Source organism: Macrobrachium rosenbergii, chromosome 42 (assembly GCF_040412425.1).
Source record: "Macrobrachium rosenbergii isolate ZJJX-2024 chromosome 42, ASM4041242v1, whole genome shotgun sequence".
Taxonomy (NCBI): Eukaryota; Metazoa; Arthropoda; class Malacostraca; order Decapoda; family Palaemonidae; genus Macrobrachium; species Macrobrachium rosenbergii.
This window is the reverse complement of record NC_089782.1, coordinates 8,540,477-8,563,528: the sequence shown is the minus strand read 5'-3', so window position 1 is coordinate 8,563,528 and position 23,052 is coordinate 8,540,477. Positions and strand designations below refer to the sequence as shown.

At 45.0% G+C, this 23,052-nt stretch overlaps 1 protein-coding gene across 5 annotated transcripts in view; it reads left to right on the top strand.

The window, feature by feature from the left end:
• Positions 1–23,052, top strand: part of LOC136827933 (uncharacterized) — a 231,455-nt gene that overhangs the window by 53,952 nt on the left and 154,451 nt on the right. For 3 of the 5 annotated variants that reach the window (XM_067085396.1, XM_067085395.1, XM_067085398.1), the window contains one exon: positions 9,484–9,719. In XM_067085396.1, coding sequence (XP_066941497.1) covers positions 9,484–9,719 — 236 coding nt within the window. The remainder of the gene's footprint in view (positions 1–9,483; positions 9,720–23,052) is intronic. The other 2 variants (XM_067085399.1, XM_067085397.1) reach the window with 1 other exon arrangement.

Sequence of the window (23,052 nt, the reverse complement as noted above, 5' to 3'; positions counted from 1 at the left end):
CGGACTTATAATGTTTAGCCTAATTGAAATACGTATATAAAATACTGCTGCCATAACCAGTCCTTGATATTTGTGTTTGATCTCAATAACAGACAAGTAGAGTTACTCTGAAGTAAGTGAAGTTATATATCAACAGAAAGCTAATGCTTTGAATATCCTGATACATTATAACCAATTATCCTAAATGCAAAGAGTCTGATGTAAGAAAATGATAAAATTGAGTTAGATTTGAAAAAAAAAATTTATTTTTTCAAAATTTACTTTGAATGACCATAAAATGTCTCTATAGTTAATTTTCAGTAGTGTTATGGGTATTAAATCGTAAGGTAAATAACATCCTTTCATTTGATGCCTAGTGTTTCATTTTATTTTGAAAAACAATGAAGCATTCAGGGCAAATTCCCCCATCACATTTTGGGCAAAAAAAAAAAAAAATTTTTGTGTGGTTTTGCTTGTGTAGTAGTTTTCCTGCATTATACTTTGGAATGTAATTGTATAAACTATTAATGAATCACGAGATTTCCTGCATTATACTTTGGCATGTAGCTGTATAAATTATTACTGAATCACGAGATATGCACACATTACAAATTTTACATAACACAAGCAGCATAACAACACAGCTAACACAAATGTTTTGGCAAGGAGATTGTCTTTGTAAACAAACACTTTTGAATGAAATCCAGTTGTTCATTGCTTTGCCAAGCATTTTTCCTTCACTATGAAACACACAAAACATTCCTAAATCACAAGAAGCCATTATATCCATAAACTATACTGTTTAAATCCGAAATATTTCATAAAATATATCGCTAGCTGGTTCCAATCACACAGCAGCAAAATCAGCTGCCTAAAGCAACCACATTCAAGGCCAAAACAAAAGCTGATCATCTGATTGGTTGCTACTTTATGATGTGGAATCAGATAGCCAATGGCAAGGAAGCACTGTAGTGACATTTTAAGGCCAGCAAAATTGCCTAGCGGGGACGTGAGAGCGGCAAGTTTGAACAGAACTTTAGAGAGCCATGAACGTGGCCTCACGGAGTCTACCGGTAAAGCCTTGATAATGGCCTTACGGAGTATAAGGGTTAACTCGACCGAAATGGTCGAAAAACGCAATTGTAAGTTAAAACTCTTACATTCTAGTAATATTCAATCATTTACCTTTATTTTGCAATAAATTGGAAGTCTCTAGCACAATATTTTGATTTATGGTGAATTTTTGAAAAAAACATTTTCCTTACGTCCGCCCAGTAACTCGGCCGAACATCTCAGAAATTCTTTCGTCACGTTGTCATAATGTTTGCGCCGTTTTATATTAGTCGTTACATAAACTTTTATATATGAAAATGTGCGCAATTTCATGTAGAATACAACAGAAAATAACTTATGGTTGTAGCTTTTATCAGTTTGGAAATATTTTCATATAAATTACGATAAATAGAAAAAAACATTGACCTTCGGTCAATTTAACTCGACCGAAATGGTCGAAAACTGCAATTGTAAGCTAAAACACTTACAGTCTAGTAATATTCAATCAATTAGCTTCATTTTTCAACAAACGGGAGGTCTCTAGCACAATATTTCGATTTATGGTGAATTTTGAAAAAACATTTTTTTACGTCCACAATATTTCGGATTCATGCATCATATTGTGATAATATTTTCTCTGTGTTGCTTTGATCGTTTTACAATTTGTTATATACCAAAATCATCGCCATTTAGTGTACAATACAAAGAAAAAAATAATCCGTTAACTTTAACCGCTTTTGCTCACAGCGATTTGTATAAAATTATATATGAAAATTTTTTTTGCTGTCATATATTTCAATATTTATATATGATAATGAAATTTTTTCATTTCTGATGGTTGCATACTAAACTTCAGGCAATGACAAAAACAGGAGCCAAAATGAACTCTTAATCTTAAAAACTAAGCGTGCTGTGATTTTTGAAAAAACTTTTTCCGCTTCGAGCTAACTCCCGAACGCTGCGGCATACGGGAGACGTTTTTGTAAATAGAGGCTCGGCGTTTAAGGGTTAAAAAAATTCCGCCCAATATTGCCTGACGTCGGCAGCAGGCATCATTCCAAAAAGGGATTTTGACGAAGGAAAAATCTATTTCTGGAGAGGGGACCGTGTCACCCGTGAAAAGTCCATTCAGCACTTATTTCTAGGTAATTCCGTTGCTAGATACCAGAGAAAGCTAAATGAAATGCTGGAGTTACTACCCCAGAGCGAGCTCCATTAGATGGAGTCGTGTATGGAAAAGGGTGAACTACAAAAACACGGAACCTTATCCTATAGAGATCCCAAAGTCAAAATTCCCACAGGGAGGTGCCGTTACAAACCCATGCACCACTCATGGACAGCACACAAAACACCACTAGCCGCATTCCATGAAAGCATCACCCCACCAGAATGATGTTTACTATGGGAGGGACATGACACATGATGGAGGTGGGTCATCGGGTGACACGGTCCCCTCTCCAGAAATAGATTTTTCCTTCACAAAATCCCTTTTCTGGATCGGGTCCCGTGTCAGCCGGGTGAAAATTAACAGAGAAATAAATATCATTCTTAAACTAAAGAGATAATAATTCTAAGGGGAACAGAAGACCAAAGGTCCAAAAAGAAATTTTTAATCACTAGTAACAACAACAATAATGTACAAATGAAACTGATGTTAGCTTAAAATTAACATGACAATATGAAAAATATACATAAACAAAATAACTATACAATATTGAAAACCTTATAACTTAAATGTGTCATTTAGACAAACATATAGATAACACAGCCAGGTGAGAAGTCAAGGCAAGCCTGACTGAAATGACCGTAAGGGGATAACTGAGGCAGTGGAGGAGGAAATGACTAGGAATCAGAAAGGGAACCAGAGGGAGGAACAACGTTCCCTGCCGTGACTGCTGAGAATTTAAGAGCTTCTAAGGATTTCAAATAGTGACGTTTGAAAACCAAGGGTGACTTCCAACCAGTGTACCTGGTAAGATCCATGAAATTCATGTAATGAAAGTAATTAATGGAGGTGGCCTCAGCTCTAATATCATGAACTCTTGGGACTGAGTCAGGGTTAGCCTGCTTGATAAAGTAAAGGATCTGTTGTCTAATAGCAGACATAGAGATTTACCCCCTCCTTCCCTGATAAAGAGAGGCCCAGAAGAGATGTGAGAGGACCTGTCTAAATAAGCCCTCAAAGTATGAACTGGGCACAGGGACAGGTCTTGAGGAAGGGGGAGAATTTTCCAAGGCGACCACCTATGCTGCAGATCTTCATTTTTGGCCAGGAAGGTAGGGTGAGGAATCAGCAAAACCTCCCCTGATGGAAGGAAGTCGACGTGGTTGGGCTCCCTAGAGAGTGCAGACAGCTCTGAAATTCTAGCACCCGAAGCTAGGCTAACTAAGAACAACGTTTTCCTCAATAAGGAAAGGTAGGGGCAAGACTGATTATCGATATCTGAGGCTAACTTCAACACGTCATTTAAAAACCAGGAAACAGTATGTGGACGGATTACTGGCCTCAGACGTGCACAGGCTTTAGGGATGGAAGAAAAGTAAGGGTCTGTGAGGTCAATTTTGAAACCATACAAGAACACTTTTCGTAAAGCCGACTTGACTGTAGTAACAGTACTAGCGGCTAAACCCTTCTCAAACAGTGATCTAAAAAGGAGATTGCTAAATTTATGGTCATTACTGTAGCCTCAGATTCTTTCAAAAAGAGTGCTAGTTTCTTAACTGCTGAGTCGTACTGACGAAGAGTGGAGACCCGCTTATCTGATTCCAAGAACATGGTATTGACAGGATCAACGTTAGCATCCCTTTGAACCGGAAATTTTATAAAGTCCACAAAGCCAGGGCATTTTGAATTTTTGAGAAGCTGACACAGTCTGAGTTTGTACTACTTGTGTTAGTTTCGGACTGGGGATTTGGATGTGGCGAAGTTTCAGTTCTAGCAGAAGAGGAAACCAGCTGCTCTTTGGCCAGTAGGGAGCCACTAGAGCTACTTGACCCTTGAACGTCCTTAGTTTGTGAAGGACCTTTAACAACAAGTTCACTGGAGGAACAGATAGATCACCTTCCACCTGTTCCAATCCAATGACATTGTGTCCGTGAAAAGAGCTTGAGGGTCCAGGTTGGGAGCTACGTAATGAGGAAGCTTGTTGTTGAGCTTGGTTGCGAACAAATCTACCTCCAGACCCGGAACTTGTTTGCAGATCCAATTGAACGAGAGCCTGTCTAGGGACCACTCCGATTCGAGGGAGTTGTCCTTGATAGAGAATCTGCTCGATGTTCCGGACCCCTGCAAGATGGGTGGCAGATAGGTGCCACTTGTTCTTGCATGCCAAGGAGAAAAGTGCAATCATTACCTGGTTGATCCGGCTGGATTTTGAACCTCCCCTGTTTATGCAGTGGACTACCGTGGCGCTGTCCAGAACCAGTCTTATGTGAATCTTCTTGGGGGAAGAAGCTTCTTCAAGGTAAGGAAGACCGCCATGGCCTCCAGAACGTTTATATGGAACTGGCGGAACATGAGGGACCAAGTCCCTGTACTTCTTGGTGTTGAGAATATCCTCCCTACCCGCTTAGGGAGGCGTCTGTGTGGATAACCAACGCTGGAGGAGGAAATTGCAGGGGACTGACTTGGACAGGCTCTTGACAGTCGACCAAGGCCGGAGTCTCTTCTTCAAGATGTGAGGATCAGAGACACCTTGTCCCTGAGACTGATATTTGCCCGACTCCGCCACACTCTGTTGATATCTTTTAGCTTCACTTTCAGCAACAGGTCTGTCACCAAAGCGAACTGAAGGGAGCCCAAGACTCGTTCTTGGGTCCGCCGAGAGCCCTTTGGACTTGAGAAACTGCCTGGTTGCTCTGGCTATCTCCTTCCTCTTGGGAGGAGGAAGAGAGAGCTTGTGAAATTCAGATCCCACTGGATTCTAGCCATTGAAAACAACTGCTTGGAACCAGGCGGGACTTCTCCCTGTTTACACGAAAGCCCAAGGATTCTAGAAAGTCGACCACCACGGATGTAACTCTCCGGCATTCCTCGACGCTGGATGCCCAGATGATCCAGTCGTCGAGATCGCGCCAGCATAATCCCTTGAGACCGAGTTGTTGTACGACCGTGTCTGTCAACTTGGTAAAAATCCTTGGGGCTATGTTGAGGCTGAAAGGCATCACCTTGAAGGAATATGCCTGCCTTCCGAGCCTGAACCCCAGAAAGGGGGAGAACCTTCTCGCAACCGGGACGTGATAATAGGCGTCGGAAAGATCTAGAGAGGTGGTTACGGCTCCACGGGCAGTAGGGTCCGAACTTGGGAGACAGTAAGCATCCGAAACTTGTCGCAACGAATGTAGGAATTCAGACGGGACAAGTCCAGAATTACTCTCCATTTGTCGGAACCCTTCTTGGGAACACTGAAGAGCCTGCCTTGAAACTTCAGAGTCCTCACTTTCCTTATAGCCTGTTTCTGTAGGAGATCCTTCACAAAGTCCTCGAGATCCTTGGTCGTAGCCTGATAAAACTTGACTGGTGGAGGGGATTGTCGATCCAACTCCAGCCTAGGCCCTTGGAAACTATACTCTGAGCCCAGGGACAGAAGGTCCACCGAGCTCGAAAATGGTACAGCCTCCTGCCCACAGGATGTATGTCATCGGTCCTGTGTTTGCTTCCCCTGGAGCCTCTACCTCCTCTGTTCCTGGGAGAGGAGCGGGGGCTCCCCTTCCCTAGCATAACCACGGGGCTTATTGCCTCTGGTTGATTGTCTGAGCGAAATTTCCCCTGACTTTCATATGCAGGATTGAAAGCTGGGAGGAGACATAGGAGGGAGCAGCCAAAGACTGATGCGCCGGGTTCACCAGGAAATACTGAGGCGGAGGATGGGAGGAAGAGGTCGAAGGCTGACCTTGTAAAGGAACCTGAACCAAGGACTGAGCTGGAAGATGTTTGAAATGTTTAAATTTCTTACTGGACTTTGTGGGAGGGCCGGTAAGATCAGACTGTTTCCTTTATAGGCAGACCCCAACGGGAACGGAGACTCTGATTGACCCTAGCCGCCTCAGATAAGACTGCATCAACTTCTTCTTGTGGGAAAAGATTAGCTCCCCAGATCGAACTCTTAAGAAGCTTATTTGGTTCATGCCGAACTGTGGCTGCTGAAAAGATGTGCTTCCGGCAGGCCAGTCGGGCAGTCATAAAGTCAAACAGGTCTTGTTGAAAACTCGCCAAGAGAGATTTCGTCAAGACCTGGAATAATGGATCTTCCTATAAACCAAAGAAGTTGCTTCCGCTAAAAGCCAAAGAGTTCAAAGACCTGGCGAGCCTTTCCTTAGTATCAGCCTCTGTTTTCAAGAGCGTCTCCGGGATCTTAGGGAGCTGCTCACTGAACAGGTCAGAAGCGCAGTCTGGGTCAAGCCGAGTCACTGTAAACGTATTAGGGGCTCTGCAGCCCCGCCAGCGATACGACAACGTCGTCTGCAGTTCCTCACGGCAGTACCGAGAGTAATCTGCCATCTCTGCAACGAGGTATTCCAGCAATTCCCGTGTCAGGAAGAGCTGAATGAACCCCAGTGTAGTGAGAAGCACAGGACGGTCAGTCCAGGTGCTGCCGTGAATGGTGCATGTTAGGTGGGGTGGGGTCCTCCAACCACCCTCATCACTTTCGGATGAACGGCCTTCACCCAAGCTGCCTAGCGACGTTAATGGTCTTCTTAGGGACTTTATCAGCACGCCGTTCGCGCACGGGCAACCTCCCACTCCCACCCTCCCAATTGGCCCATCTCCTCACTTTCACCATCACTTTCTGTCTCGCCCCCACCAGCCACAATCGCCTCCTCCTCCTCCTCCTCAGACTCTCCCTCATACGCACTGAAACCACTAAATTCAAGCTCACTTTCCTCCTGTGGCTCCTGTACGGGCATTGGGGGCAAAAGGGTCAGGATCACTAACATCAGGCGTGATGTCCTCATCACTGGATGACCAACTGCCATCGAAATGAGGACTTTCCACCTGCTCTCGAAGAGCTCCAACAAGTACTCGTCAATGTCCTTTTGTTGGAGGCCTCCCAAATGCTTATGGATGCCCTCAGGACCCCGATGCTTCCTAGGGGTCGAAAAGGCACGGGATGTGGTCCTTGGTCCCCTTCGGACGCTGGGGAACAACACGGCGTTGAGAAGCTGGGTCATCTTGGCTGCTTGGTCCTCTCCAGCATCCCAGTCTAAAACTCGTCTCACATGCTCACTACCGACAGGCAATATGCGCCCTTCCATAGTCCTGACGATGTTGGGACATCTCTGCAAACGTCCTGTTGCCTCACAAACTTCAAACACTCGCCAAAGTTCTGCAAAACACGGATGCGTCAAGATATCGCTCTCCGAAATGCGCCGCTGATGCTTTCTGGTGCGAGAAGGAAGAAATGAAGCATGCGCGTCTGGGTGACGCTTATAAACAAAACAACAGCGTGATCCGTGAACTCCCAGCATCCCTCAAGGCGCGTGATTTAAAACCTTTTGCAAACTAGGCCTATAATTATTTTTCGGCGAATATTTAAAAAAACCATTTTTAGTCGACGTACCATACGTCCACTTGGCACCCAACAGACAATTTTAGTCGACGTATGGTACGTCCAGTAGGCGTTTAAGGGCTAATCAGGATTTGTCAGATCTTATTAGATCATTTGACACCATGAGACAGGAAGGAGGTAGCAGTAGTGCCATGGAACCTAGACGTGGTTGTCTGGTCCCTGATTTGAGCCTATGCACTCAATTTCTCTGAGAGAATTAACTAGGAAGACCCTTTTTCTGGTTAATTTAGCGACCGGCAAACAGGTCAATGAGGTCCATGCAATAGACAGAAGAGTAGGCTTCTCCAAAGGGAATGCTGTCTGTTCCTTTTCCTGAGGATTTTTAGCCAAAAAACGAGTCCCTTTCCGTTCCTTTTTAATTAAAAGTTTGTCTGAAATTGTAGGTCCAAATGAGGAAGAGAGAGTATTGTGTCCTGTGAGAGCTCTAGGTTTTATCCTCACAGGGCGGAGAATATACGTGGACTGTAGATCACATTATGGTGTTCAGTTAAGAACCCTTCTAGACCACTTTCAAAGAATGCCCTGGCATTCTTCCTTAGAGACCTCATTTTGGAAGCCCATTCTTTGATTGGGGATGAGGCTTCTCCCTTGTGTAAATTGAAGGCTTTCAAGTGTAACTTGTCTCTCTCCTCCATATTGCAAGTGACTTTTTGGAAATGCAAGTCAGTGTTTGTGTCATATTATATGAAGGAAATTGAAACAGTTTACGATAATAGCAATGCATTGGGTCCATTTTTGGTGGCTGGCATGGTGTTGGGGGACGAAGCGTAGGAAGCATTCCTTCCTTCCTTTCTTCGCCTTGAAATAAGGTTGTTGAGTTTTTAAGGGAGCCTGGGGGTACTGTGTACTGGAGTGCCCTCCATGGTTGGGTAGTGGTTTTTAATCTTTTGATGGTATTAGGTGACGATGATTTTATGGTTGTATATTCTGTACTGCACCCTGGGCAGGGACTACATGATTACCCTTGTCAGCAATTGGAATCATCCTTGCTACAAGGTACCCACTAATATAGTAGGCGATCCTTGACTATACCGCTGCACCACTATACGATAAGGTGAGCGCCAAATAAAGGCAGTACCTTGCTGCAGCAGCTCACTTATTAGGTAAGTAAACAACAGGCATTATTATAATGCTAGCAATCTATTCTGTTCTTAAATTTATTATCATTCCTAATGTTTTGGGGTATATTTGTTCATGCATTCCACCTCCTGTCAATGTGGGAATCAGCAATTTATTTACTTGGTAAGTTACTTATATAAAAATGACATTATTATGATAAAGTTTTATATATACTTACCAAGTAATATGATTGGAGCCTGCCCTCTTCCCTTCACATGAACATAATGGCATAAACAAATTGAATCCTTTTGCTAGTTATTCCTCTCTTACCCTGAAAATGGGCGGGGCTAGTCACCTAGCCAAACAAAATACCCTGTAGCGCAACCCACGAATTTCAAAATTTTAGCTGCCAAGCAAGTGAAACTAATAGTACTTGGTAAGTACTGTATATATAAAACTTTATTATATCATAAAAATGTCATTTTAATTTTGAAAAATTCTTGGTTCTTTCTTTACTAGAGCATACCTTAAGTAAATTAACTATTCGTATTTTATTCAAAGAATAGGTCATGTTTTTGTGGGAAATCCACAATATTTCTACTATAATCATTGTTAATACAGCAATGCTCTGCCTTCTTGAATTTCATATTTACTGTTATACAGTACATTAAAAAGTTTTAGTGTGATGTGTTGATAAACATTATTTATTTATTGTATGTGTAAAATGCAAACAATTTCCCTCTGGATGTTTAAATATTTTCAGCTGTCAGCAAACGTATTACTCTGCAGTTGCAGTATCATTAACAGTGTTTTTTCTATCCAGAACAGAAGTGGTAAAGAGGACTGACTATATTCAATGGGATGAGTATTTTATGGCTGTTGCATTTTTGACTGCAATGAGAAGCAAAGATCCTTGCTCTCAAGTTGGAGCTTGTATTGTTAACAAGGAGAAGAGGATTGTAGGTGTTGGATACAATGGTATGCCAACTGGTATAACTGACGAAGATTTACCATGGCGCAAAGAAGCAGATGATCCACTTGAAACTAAATACATGTATGGTAAGGAAAACAACATATTTTTCACCATTTACTTTAGTAGACATGGTATTTTAGTTATTATCATTGTACATGAATGGGCTACCAAGATGAATCTTTAACTTTCAGTAGTCTGACCCAAACACAGAATCAAACTACTGCTTGTTCCAGCACAAATTCAAACCTTCGTTCTGTACATAGGGATTTCACTTGTGAAAGCAAGCAGAAACAACCATTTCTGAGCTCGTCCCTGTGTCAGCCGGTGAAATATCCATCCAGCACATATTTCTAGGTAAATTCTTTGCTAAATATACCAGAGAAAAAAGCTATCAGGAATGCTGGGGTTACTACCCCCAGATCGATCATCTATAATAAAATAGACGTCGGTATAGGTAAGGGTGAGTGATTGTTGTCACTGCCACAGGACCGCACTCTGAAGATATCCCAATGACAAAACCCCAGAATGTGGGGAGCTGATCCAGCGCCCATACTCACCCGCCCGCCAACTGACGGCCCCAGCGCCATCTGAACTCATTCCATACTAGCACGTGCTTGTTTTACAATGCGTTTCTTGTGCTGCTCCTTTTTCTGCAAATTTGGATTGAATTCATCATGTCGTCGAGTAATTTCACCGTGTCTAAGTTAAGTACCATCTTCTTGTGGGGTTTTTACTATTTGTGAGGCTCTTATAGGCCCGTAAATTAATATTTACAGGGTCATATATCGGACGCCCCAGCGCGTTAAATAAGCCTTGATGACCTTGAAGCACACTCTTACAGCTGGTTTCTGTAAGGGTTTCTTTCGGTCGCTTACATTTTCATTCAGGTTTTATAATTCCCCTTCAAGAAGTTCCCTTTGGAGACGTTTATCTATGTCAGGCGGGTCCTGGTACCTTGATTAGCGTTATTTCTTACGGAGGCTTCCTCCTCTTATTTTGGTTCTTATAGTTAATTCATAGCGTATACCAGGCTCTCGTTCGAGTAGATTCCGTCTCCAAGGTGGTGCTTTCTTTGGTCAGCTTCTGATCTATGGTGTATTGGATGTCATGAATAATTTAGCTTTATTATGATCCAAGCTCGGCATCAGGTGCAGTCTAATGGCTGCCTACTTCCTGTTCGCCTTGCTCAGTTAGGCTATACGCTTAGCACAAGTTCTTATAATTTTGTATATTTATTCATATTACGGGTACTTATATGCGTACTGGTTAATTTTAACGATATTTATTAGAAATTGGGGATCCTAGCCTAACCCTCTCGTTCTAATCGGTGGGTTAGGCCATTCAGGTTAGGTTTCGCATTGTCTTAGCTCCCATCTCTCCCGACTATGTTGCTTGAGCAGGGGAGGGAGGGGTAGGCTGGTCGAGGGAGTTCCTGTTTGTTGTTCCATCCGCCTTACCGCTTGTTTTGGGTTTGCTGGAGTATCTGAAACCCCTGTCCCCTCCTCCCTCTGGTGAGGGAGAGAGAGAAGACAAACATTGCCCTTCTACCCTATGGGTCGGTTGCTGGTTGGACTACGTTACAGGAATTTCTCTCCCTTTCAACCCTCTCCCTCTTCCTTCTCTCCTCCCCGATTGTCTGGGCTGCGCCTTCATGAGGAGGGTGAGAGTTTGGTGATTACTTTAGATTAATGCTGTTACCCTATCCTTCCCTAGTACTTAGGTGAGTGTCATGAGTCTCCCTACGAATAGGTAGTCGATACGTTTGTTTCGGCGCCCCGCAGGGAGTTACAGTCAGTGTGTGGGGGTATCCCCCGTCCTGTTAAAAACAAAACTCGGTCCCACTTTCCAAGTACTGTACAAACCTCCCCCCCCCCTCCCCTGTCTTGCCAGTGGTATGTCATCTCTTCAAGTGCGAGACGTCGGTCTTCCGATTGTCACCCGGAGGGGGACTGGTCAGGTTCCCAGTCGAGAGTCACCCACCCTCCTGGGCCCCGTCCTAGTGTCATCCGCTCGGCTAGTGTTTCGTTGGTTCGCTCTCCGGTGGATCGAGCTGAACTCCGATCACTTTCAGGGTTCAAACACTTGCTCGCTAATTCCGTCCCGCCGTCCCCGGCCCTCCCGTTGCCTCCGGTGCTTTTGGTCTTCTGTGGATTGGCTTTAGTCACACCTAGCTCTGTAGCTGCGTAATGACTCATGGTAATGATTTACCCCGCCTTCCCGCTGTAACCAAGTGTCGGAGGTGCGGGATCCCGAGGGGTCTCGCGCTCACGGCGCCTACAGTGTACTGTTATCCTATATTGTTAACCAGTTACTTAGTTAGTGCCGTTATAATTTATGCATGATCCTAGTTTAAGATCCTACTCCGTCGGTCGGCGTTCCTTAATTTAGTATATATCATGTTTTGCTCTAGTTTTTACCCCACCGAATGCTTCGTGGACCCGGTATAAACTAAGGCCTGCTGCCGGGCTCTGGCAGTATTTATTCTTTAAGTAAATTTACTATTAAGAGTTGCATGATCCTAGATTAAGGTCCTGCTCCGCCAAACTATCTCCGGCGCTCCTTGATCTAGTGTGGTCATGTTTTGCTCTAATTTTCTGGGTTTCTCGACCTGTGTCAGCCGGTGAAATAACCTTTCAGCACTTATTTCAAGGTAAAGCTATTGCTAAATATACCAGAGAAAAGCTAAAAAACTAAGCCGGAGTTACTACCCCCGGTGCGAGCTCCATGGTATGGAGTCGTGTATGAGAAAGGGTGAGATTGTCACAATCACAGGCTGCTGCCCTGTAAACCTTCCCAATGTCAAAAGTCCTACAGAGTGAGGTGCTGTTACATACCCCGCACCACTCGCGGACTGTAAACAAGCCGGCGTCACCCTCATTCCACTTTTAGCACACGTTCGCTATTGTTGTGATTCTCCTCGTGTGTGCTTTTGTTGGTTTTTCAAGCAATGGCATCTTCATTGGATTCATCACCTAAGTTGAGTACCATCTCTATGTTTTATTTTGGGTGGTTGAGAAGTTTTATTTCCCCCTGGTTAAATAATTAGGAGGATTTATTGTCAGTCTCATTCCCACCGCCCGACGCCATGTGACCTTATGTCGGCTCGGACTAGGTCGGGGCTTATTCCCCGTCCCCCTTTTCCTTGTACCCTTTTGTTTATTATTATATATATATTCAATTGGGTTTTATATATATATTTTATCACCCTTCTCTGGGGGAAGTCCCTATTATTGTCGTTTAGGCTTCGAGTTTCCCCCTCGGGCCTATCCGCCTTTATCCCTTGTTATACACGTTATAATTTGGAAATTGCTTCCTCCAGGGTTGGGATGTTTTGTTTGAGATGGTACGTTTATGCTTGTTTTGCTTATTTTATGCCAAGCGCACGGATGTCTTTGATATTTACAGATATTATCTGAGATTTTTTTGTCTGGAAGGTCGGCCATTTTCCCTCCGCGTTCATATCGCGTGAGGCTTGGTCTTCCTTTCTACATGCGCTTATGATTATTTAGATCATTTCATTTTGCCTAGGCTAAGTTACTGTTAGTTGGTGGAGTAGATACTTCTCCTGGGTTTCCTTCCTCAGTCCCCAGCTGAGTAAGGCTAGCCTAGGCTATGGCTTAAATGGTCTTCTACTGGCTGGGAGAGGGCTCTGTGTGTAGGAGGATTCATGTTGGCTTCCCTTTGTGTGGCGTTAGTTGGTGAGTTGGGCTGACGCTTTTCCCTCTCCCTATTTCGGCTTTTCCGTTTAGTCTTTACAGTACTAAATAGTTAAGCTGGAATAACGAGGGTCCCTCGTGTTGCCTTCTCCTTCCAGCCACATCTTCGGGTTATTCTCCACTTCATGTTTTACCCCTCTTAACACATTCTCTCTCCTATCGCCTTTTCCCCCTCTCCCTCTCCCACCCTTGGTTAGCTTTCATTTATATGTTATCTTACCAAGGCCGAGATTTATCCTTTCCTTTCGCCATAGCCTATATCCCCTCCCTCTGCATTGATTGGCTGTTCTCTCGTCACCTGACCTTATCCGGTCATTCCTTTTGAGACTACAGTAGGGGACCGGGGGTGCTCCCACACCCCTGTTTCCCATCCCTTTCTTTGCTTTGTCTTTGAGTGTTCCATTTCTTCCTCTCTCTCAGTATCGTTCGTACATGTTCGTCCGATCATAGAGAGGGAGTAGGTTCTCATGGCGCCCGGGGTGTGCCTACCCACTCCCTGGTCGCTACTAGAGTCCCACACTCATAGCCTATATATCCCCTCCCTTCTTGTGTCAGTACGCGTCTTTTCCCATCCGAGACACCTCGGGTGGGGAGATGGTGTTCTAGTTGGAGTTGGAGTATCCCACCTGACTGTCTTCTGCCGTTCACACGGTACGACACTTATATTTGTCCTCTTCATATACACCCTTTTCCAGTATCCTCTCTCCACCAGCTATTTACCTTGGTGTTTTTCTCTGCTTGGTGGCCGGATGTTCTTGTTTCCCCTACTCCGGTGGGGACGGTGTTTGGTCGGATGGTGTTCACTACACCTCCTCCGCTGTCACCGTTTTTAAGTACAAGACTCTCTCCGGCCCCAAGTGGGAAAAGTATACCTTATAGTTATCTTTCCCCTAGTCGCAGATGTTTTTGTTCACTTCACATATAAACATACTTATTGTTATCTACCCTTGGCTCCGGATTAACTCCGGCGGCCTCATGGGGAGTTTTTACATATCCTATGGGCCCCTTTAACTTCCCGGTTTACTCCGGCGGGTCCTGTCCGGATATAGTTTTGTATATATAGGTGTGTGTATGTGTGTGTTCATTTATTAATATTTAATGTTATTTAATGATATGTTTAACTATCCTTTTGGGACCTTTCCCGTCGCTCCGGATTAACTCCGGCGGTCCCTCTAGGTAGTTAATCATGTTGTTCCAGTAGCCCCCTTTTCCCCGGTTAACTCCGGCGGGACCTACTTGGGTAACTACTATTCTAAGACACTACTCCGGCAAACTACTCCGGCAGTCTTATTAGCATACTCATTTATCGTTCAACTTACAGATGGTGCGTTGTCAGGAGCAGGGGTGCACCGCTGTGCTGAACCAGGCCAGTGGGCATGAAGTCTGCAGGTCCCACTCCGGCTGCGCTGTCCACGTGGGGGACCTGACTGTTTGGCACCCGGACGGTTGTGAAGTGTGCTACGCTCTATACGAGCAGGTTCTGGATGAGTCGGTAAGAAAATCTTCCACTCCCGATTCACGTTTATCCTCAGTTTTGTCTTTGATGGATAATTGTAACATGTTCTCCTTTTAGGAGGCCCAATCACCTGTCTTCCTTTCCCCCTTTTCAGATTGACCGCAGCTCCCGGGACTCCGCTTTATCGACCCTTAAGTCCTGGGTCGGCGGCTTTGGGAGGAACGTCGGGGCAGGGAAACCCTACATCCTCTGCAAGGACGTTTGCAACGTTCTCTTCCCCGGCGCCTGGATCTCGGCTTCTGTTGCGGATGAGATAGCCGCCCCTTTAATCGCCGGGATCCGGGAGATGACGCAGCCCTCCCAAGAAGAAGTCGCTGCATGCGGTATTGTGGCGGAAGACGTTGCGGCCCTCAACCTCAACCTAGAGCCTATGAACGTGGACTTGGAACAGCCAGGTAAGGGGGTAAGTGAGGCAGGTGATCTATTATTCAGTTCTCCCTCTTCTACTGCTTCTTCCTTCAGAGGATTTGTGAAATCCTCTTGCCTTATGGACGGTGCAAGGTCTACCGTCCCTAAGGTGAAATCTGTTAAGAAAAAGACCTTGAAATCCCAGAAGGCCCGCTCCGAGGTTCCCTCGAAGATGTCACGGCCCCCTAGCCCCGTGCCATCTACGAGCAAGGCCTCTACTTCTGGGAAGGAGCACGGTCAAAACATAGTAAGGAGACTCCCACCCTCATTCCTTTGATGCAGAAGCGTTTCTGAGCTTCTTATGAAGCAGTTTGACAAGAGAGTTGACGACAAGCTGTCGCAATTCTCGAATCAGCTGTCTTCTTCAAACGCTTCTATGCTCTCCTTATCAGAGGAGGTGAAGTCACAGAGGACTTTGATCTCTGGGTTCATGAGTGGCGGAGCGGCCAACAAACCCTTCTCCGTCCCAGATACCTCCAACCTGCCCCCTTTCGATAAAGGGAACCCCTGGCGCCTGACCCTCTTTGCTCCCCAACATGAGGGTACCCTCACTATTGAGGGCTTAGGCACTCGCAGGTTGGAAGAACTGGAATTCTTCCCTCCCAACCTGAAATCTCCTTACGCAGGTTATGCCAGGCTTACAGAGGAGGCTTGGATCCGGTCCGATAAGGTCCCAAAGGAGACGGTCATCTTCCCGAGGGACCAGGCCCAATCAGCCCTACTACGGACCTTGTCGGAGTGGCAGGCGGAGAATACAAAGCTCACTCCGCAAAAGGTGCATTTACCATGTTCTCTCTGGGAAGCCCTCCCACTCCATGCACCTCTAAAGTCGCCTCCCTCACCAACCAAGCTTGCGTGGAGGGCAAACCAGTTCCTCATCTCCGGGAGATAGATCCCACATCGCTGGTCTTACCCGGAGATTCCCAGTATTGGGCGGCAACCCCGGATACCTTTACGGTTACCCGGCTGGACCCTGACTGCGCCTCTAACCTCTTTAGCGAGCAACTCCCCAGAATCCCAGAGTCGCTCCTGAAGGCCGAAGCAGACGCTAAGGACAGACTTAGTAGGTCCTTAAACTCGTTGACTTTGGCAGAGGCAACGTCAGTGGTATACTGCTAGGATCCTCTTTTCCAGGTGTTGACGAAATCTCTCCTGGGAAGTTTCCAACAGGACCTCTATGATTTCGTAAAGGCCCGATTGAACTGCCGGAAGCACATCTTTTCGGCAGCTTCCATCTGTTAGGCTCATAAAAAGCTCCATCTGGGGAGCTAACCTGTTCCCTCAGGAAGAGGTTGATGCAGTCCTAGCAGAGGCAACTAGGGCCAACCAGAGTCTCCGCTCCCGTTGGGGTTTGTCCTCCAAGAGGAAGCAATCTGAGCCCGCCGGAACTCACCCTAAACAGGGGAAGAAGTTCAAGAAATTCAAGCGGCTCCCGACTCAGACAGTACTGCAGGCTGTCCAGGTCCCCGGCCCTGGACATCCCTCAACCTCCCAACTTCAGCCTCAACCTCAGTATGTGCTGGTTCAACCAGCCCATCAACCTCTCGCTGCCCCTTCTTATGTATCCTCCCCTGCTTATAATGCCTCTTACAAAAGCCAGGGAGCATTTCGGTCAATCCAAAATGCAAAAGGAACGAGAGCTAGAGGGTACTTCAGAGGTAGAGGTTCATCCCGCTCCTCCTCCAAAGGAAGGGGAGGCAGGGGATCTAGAGGAGGCAGACCCTCTCCCGCACAGTGAGATATCTCAGGTAGGCGGGAGGTTGTATCATTTTCGGGACCAGTGGAGCTTCAGTCCCTGGGCCCAGAGCATAGTCTCCAAAGGATTGGGGTGGAGTTGGATCAAAAGTCCTCCCCCGATCAGGTTCCATCAATCACCTCCAAGGCTCTGAAGGACTTTGTGAAAGATCTGTTAATAAAGAGGGCAATAAAGAAAGCGAGACATCTGAAATTTCAGGGCAGACTATTCAGCGTCCCAAAGAAAGGTTCCAGTCAACGAAGAGTAATTCTAGACTTGTCCCGTCTAAATTCCTACATTCAATGCGACAAGTTTCGAATGCTTACAATCTCGCAGGTTTGGACCCTACTTCCCCGTGGAGCCGTAACCACCTCTATAGATCTTTCAGACGCCTATTATCACGTCCCGATTGCGAGAAGGTTCTCTCCTTATCTGGGGTTCAGACTAGGAAATCAAGCATACTCATTCAGAGTCATGCCATTCGGTCTCAATATAGCTCCCAGAATCTTCACCAAACTGGCGGATACGGTAGTTCAACAACTCCGGTCTCAGGGGATCATGCTAGCCGCATACTTAGACGATTGGATCGTTTGGGCGTCCAACGTCGACGAATGCCGGAGAGCGACAGCCATAGTAATCGGCTTTCTAGAATCACTGGGCTTTCAGATAAACAGGGAGAAATCCCGCCTAGTTCCGGAGAGTCGCTTTCAGTGGTTAGGAATCCAGTGGGACCTGGGTACACACAGACTATCCCTTCCGCCGGCCAAGCGGAGAGAAATAGCGAAAGCAACCAGGCAATTTCTCAAGAACAAGAAAGCTTCCCGTCGTACCCAAGAAAGAGTCTTAGGTTCTCTTCAGTTTGCTTCAGTGACGGATCTTCTTTTGAAATCCAAACTGAAGGATGTAAACAGGGTATGGCGGAGCCGAGCCAATGTCAGGTTCAGAGACAAAGTATCTCTGATTCCACCGATTCTGAAGAAGAGACTCCGACCTTGGACGTCCGTCAAGAGTTTATCGAAGTCAGTGCCCCTTCAGTTCCCTCCGCCATCCCTAGTGATTCACACCGACGCTTCCCTAAGCGGGTGGGGAGGATATTCCCAACACAAGAAGGTGCAAGGGACTTGGTCTACCATGTTCCGCCAGTTTCATATCAATGTTCTGGAAGCCATGGCAGTCTTTCTAACCCTGAAGAAACTGCGCCCGAACAATCGGATTCATATAAGATTGGTTCTCGACAGCGCAGTAGTAGTGCACTGTCTGAACAGAGGAGGTTCCAAGTCGAGTCGGATCAATCAAGTTATGATAGCAATATTTTCTCTAGCAAACAAACACCAGTGGCATCTGTCTGCTACCCACCTTGCAGGGGTCCGAATGTCATTGCAGATTCCTGTCCAGGACAACTCCGCTGGAGTCGGAATGGTCCCTGGACAAAACTTCCTTCAGGTGGATTTGCAACCAAGTTCCGGGTCTCCAAGTAGACCTCTTTGCAACAGAGTGCAACCACAAACTACCTTGCTATGTGGCTCCCAATCTGGACCCTCTAGCTCACTCCACAGATGCAATGTCCATAGATTGGAACAAGTGGAAAAGAATCTACCTCTTCCCCCCAGTAAACCTGTTATTGAAAGTCCTTCACAAACTCAGGACATTCAAGGGCCAAGTAGCCTTAGTAGCTCCAAATTGGCCGAAGAGCAACTGGTTTCCACTTCTTCTAGAACTGAAGCTTCGTGTTTGAAAATTCCCAACCCAAAACTGACGCAAAATAGTACAAACTCAGACTGTGTCAGCTTCCTCAAGAATTCAGAATGCCCTAGCTTTGTGGATTTCATGAAGTTTGCTGCTCAAAGGGATGCTAATATCGATCTTGTTAACACTTTGTTCCTAGAATCAGATAAAAGGGAGTCCACTCTTAGACAATACGACTCAGCAGTTAAGAAATTGGCACTCTTTCTAAAAGAATCTGAAGCTACAGTAATGACCACTAACTTAGCCATTTCATTTTTTAGGTCATTGTTTGTCATTATTTGAAAAATCAGGTCTGAAAAAGGGATTTTGACAGAGGAAAAATCTATTTCTGAGGAAGGTCCGTACACCCGTGAAATTATTACAGCACGACAGCAAAAATCAGCTATTGAAAAGATATTTTTGTCGGGTTTAATAATGATTAAAATACCACTACCACGGAAATATACAAAGACTCTTATTTTTTCACTCGCCAGGACGTCTATCCCTAAAGCCTGTGCTCGTCCCTGAGACCAGTAACCAGTAACCCACAGTCGGTTTCCTGGTTCTTAAATGATGTCCTTAAGTTAGCCTCAGAAATAGATAATCATAACTGTTCTTTCACTAACTTATTAAGGAAGACCTTATTTTTAATTAGTTTGGCTTCAGGTGCTCGAATTTCTGAACTGGCTGCCTTGTCTAGAGAACCCAATCATCTGGATTTCCTTCCATCAGGTGAAGTGTTACTAGCTCCTCACCCTAAGTTCCTAGCTAAAAATGAAGATCCTCAGGATAGATGGTCCCCCTGGAAGATCATCCCCCTCCCACAGGACCTGTCTTTATGCCCAGTCTTTACCCTGAAAGCCTTCTTAGACAGGACCTCACACATAACTTCAGGGCCTTTATTTGTAAGGGAAGGGGGAGGAACCATTTCTTTGAAAGCCATTAGACAACAGATCCTATATTTCATTAAACATGCAAACCCAGATTCAGTCCCAAAAGTGCATGACATCAGGGCAGTGGCCACCTCCACTAACTATTTTCATTATATGAATTTTGAGGATCTGTCAAAGTACACAGGGTGGAAATCCCCTGTAGTCTTTAAACGCCACTACCTGAAATCACTAGAAGCTCTCAAATTTTCTACAGTGGCGGCAGGGAACATAGTTCCCCCCCCAGTATGATTCTTTCTGTACTCAGTCACTCTCCTCCCTCCTACCTGCCTCATTTATTCCCCTTTGGTCATCTCCAGGTCTGGCATGCTTCACACCTTCTCCTGACCATGTCATGAATTTATCCTACTTATTGTTTACTTCATTTACATGTATTGTTTTGTATTGTTTTGTGGAACACAGTTCCCTTGTACTAGTTTTAAGTATGTGTTTAGTACTTAAGTCTGTAATTTTAAGTACTCTTTTCCAATCAGGATTTTGTATTCATGTATAATTATGTTATTTAAAACTAAGTATATTACGGTGTTATCATTATGTCTTAATGCCATTCTTACTACTAAGTTATTAAAACTCTTGCAGATGTTTAGTTTTATTACTTTCCTCTACAATCTACTTTTGTTTCAGAATGGTATTTTGATTTCTCTGTTATTATTTCACCGGCTGACACAGGTCGAGAAACCCAGAAAAAGGATTTTGACAGAGGAAAAATCTATTTCTGGGAGAGACCTGTGTCACCCGTGACCCCATATTTCCTCTTTTTCCCCTGGTCAAATACCATTCCGGTGTGGGGTGCTAATGTGGAATGTGGGTGACGCCGGCATGTAACGGCACCTCACTCTGTAGGACTTTTGACATTGGGAAGGTTTACAGGGCGGAGGCCTGTGATTGTGACAATCTCACCCTTTCTCATACACGACTCCATACCATGGAGCTCGCACTGGGGGTAGTAACTCCGGCTTAGCTTTTTAGCTTTTCTCTGGTATATTTAGCAATAGCTTTACCTTGAAATAAGTGCTGAAAGGTTATTTCACCGGGTGACACAGGTCTCTCCCCAGAAATAGATTTTTCCTCTGTCAAAATCCTTTTATCGTCCCGCCGGAATGCTCCGGCGGGTCCGGTATAAAAGGGATTTTGACAAAGGAAAAATCTATTTCTGGAGAGGGGACCGTGTCACCCGGTGAAAAAGTCCATTCAGCACTTATTTCTAGGTAATTCCATTGCTAGATACCAGAGAAAGCTAAATGAAATGCTGGAGTTACTACCCCAGAGCGAGCTCCATTAGATGGAGTTGTGTATGGAAAAGGGTGAACTATAAAAACACAGAACCTTATCCTATAGAGATCCCAAAGTCAAAAGTCCCACAGAGAGGTGCCGTTACAAAACCCATGCACCACTCATGGACAGTACACAAATCACCGCTAGCCGCATTCCATGAAAGCAACACCCCACCAGAATGATGTTTACTATGGGGGGCAGACGACACATGACAGAGGTGGGTCACTGGGTGACACGGTCCCCTCTCCAGAAATAGATTTTTCCTTTGTCAAAATCCCTTTTCTGGATCGGGTCCTGTGTCAGCCGGTGAAAAATTAACAGAGAAATAAATATCATTCTTAAACTGTAAGAGATAACAAAATGTAAGGGGGAACAGAAGACCAAAGGTCCACTAAAAATTTTAATTGCTAGCAATAATAACAAATAATGTACAAATGTAACTGATGGGAGCTTAAAATTAACATGACAATATAAAAAATATACTTAAACAAAATAACTATACAAAATTGAAAACATTATAACATAAATGTGTCAATTAGACAAATATACAGATAACACGGTCAGGTGATAAAGTCAAGGCACGCCTGACTGAAATGACTGTAAGGGGATAACTGAGGCAGTGGAGGAAGAATTGACTAGGAATCAGAAAGGGTACCAGAGGGAGGGACAACGTTCCCTGCCTCGACTGCTGAGAATTTAAGAGCTTCTAAGGATTTCAAATAGTGACGTTTGAAAACCAAGGGTGACTTCCAACCAGTGTATTTGGTAAGATCCATGAAATTCATGTAATGGAAGTAGTTAATGGAGGTGGCCACAGCTCTAATATCATGAACTCTTGGGACTGAGTCAGGATTAGCCTGCTTGATGAAGTAAAGGATTTGCTGTCTAATAGCAGACATAGAGATATTAACCTCCCCTTCCCTGATAAAGAGAGGCCCAGATGAGATGTGAGAGGACCTGTCTAAATAAGCCCTCAATGTATGAACTGGACACAGGGACAGGTCTTGAGGAAGGGGAGAATTTTCCAAGGCGACCACCTATTCTGCGGATCTTCATTTTTGGCTAGGAATTTAGGGTGAGGAATCAGCAAAACCTCCCCTGATGGAAGGAAGTCGGCATGGTTGGGTTCCCTAGAGAGTGCAGACAGCTCTGAAATTCTAGCACCTGAAGCTAGGCTAACTAAGAACAACGTTTTCCTCAATAAGGAAAGGTAGGGACAAGACTGATTATCGATATCTGAGGCTAACTTCAACACGTCATTCAAAAACCAGGAAACCGTATGTGGACGGATTACTGGTCTCAGTCGTGCACAGGCCTTAGGGATGGAAGAAAAGTAAGGATCTGTGAGGTCAATTTTGAAACCGTGCAAAAAATACTTTTCGTAAAGCCAACTTGACTGTAGTAACAGTACTGGAGGCTAAACCCTTCTCAAACAGTGACCTAAAAAAGGAGATTGCCAAATTTATGGTCATTACTGTAGCCTCAGATTCTTTCAAAAAGAGTGCTAGCTTCTTAACTGCTGAGTCGTACTGCCAAGAGTGGAGACCCGCTTATCTGATTCCAAGAACATGGTATTGACAGGATCAACATTAGCATCCCTTTGAGCCGCAAATTTCATAAAGTCCACAAAGCCAGGGCATTTTGAATTTTTGAGGAAGCTGACACAGTCTGAGTTTGTACTACTTGTGTTAGTTTCGGACTGGGGATTTGGATGTGGCGAAGTTTCAGTTCCAGCAGAAGTGGAAACCAGTTGCTCTTTGGCCAGTAGGGAGCCACTAGAGCTACTTGACCCTTGAATGTCCTGAGTTTGTGAAGGACCTTTAACAACAAGTTTACTGGAGGGAACAGATAAATCTTCTTCCACCTGTTCCAATCCAATGACATTGCGTCCGTGAAAAGAGCTTGAGGGTCCAGGTTGGGAGCTACGTAATGAGGAAGCTTGTTTTTGAGCTTGGTTGCAAACAAATCTACCTCCAGGCCTGGAACTTGGTTGCAGATCCAATTGAACGAGACCCTGTCTAGGACCACTCCGACTCGAGGGAGTTGTCCTGATAGAGAATCCGCCACGACATTCCGGACCCCTGCAAGATGAGT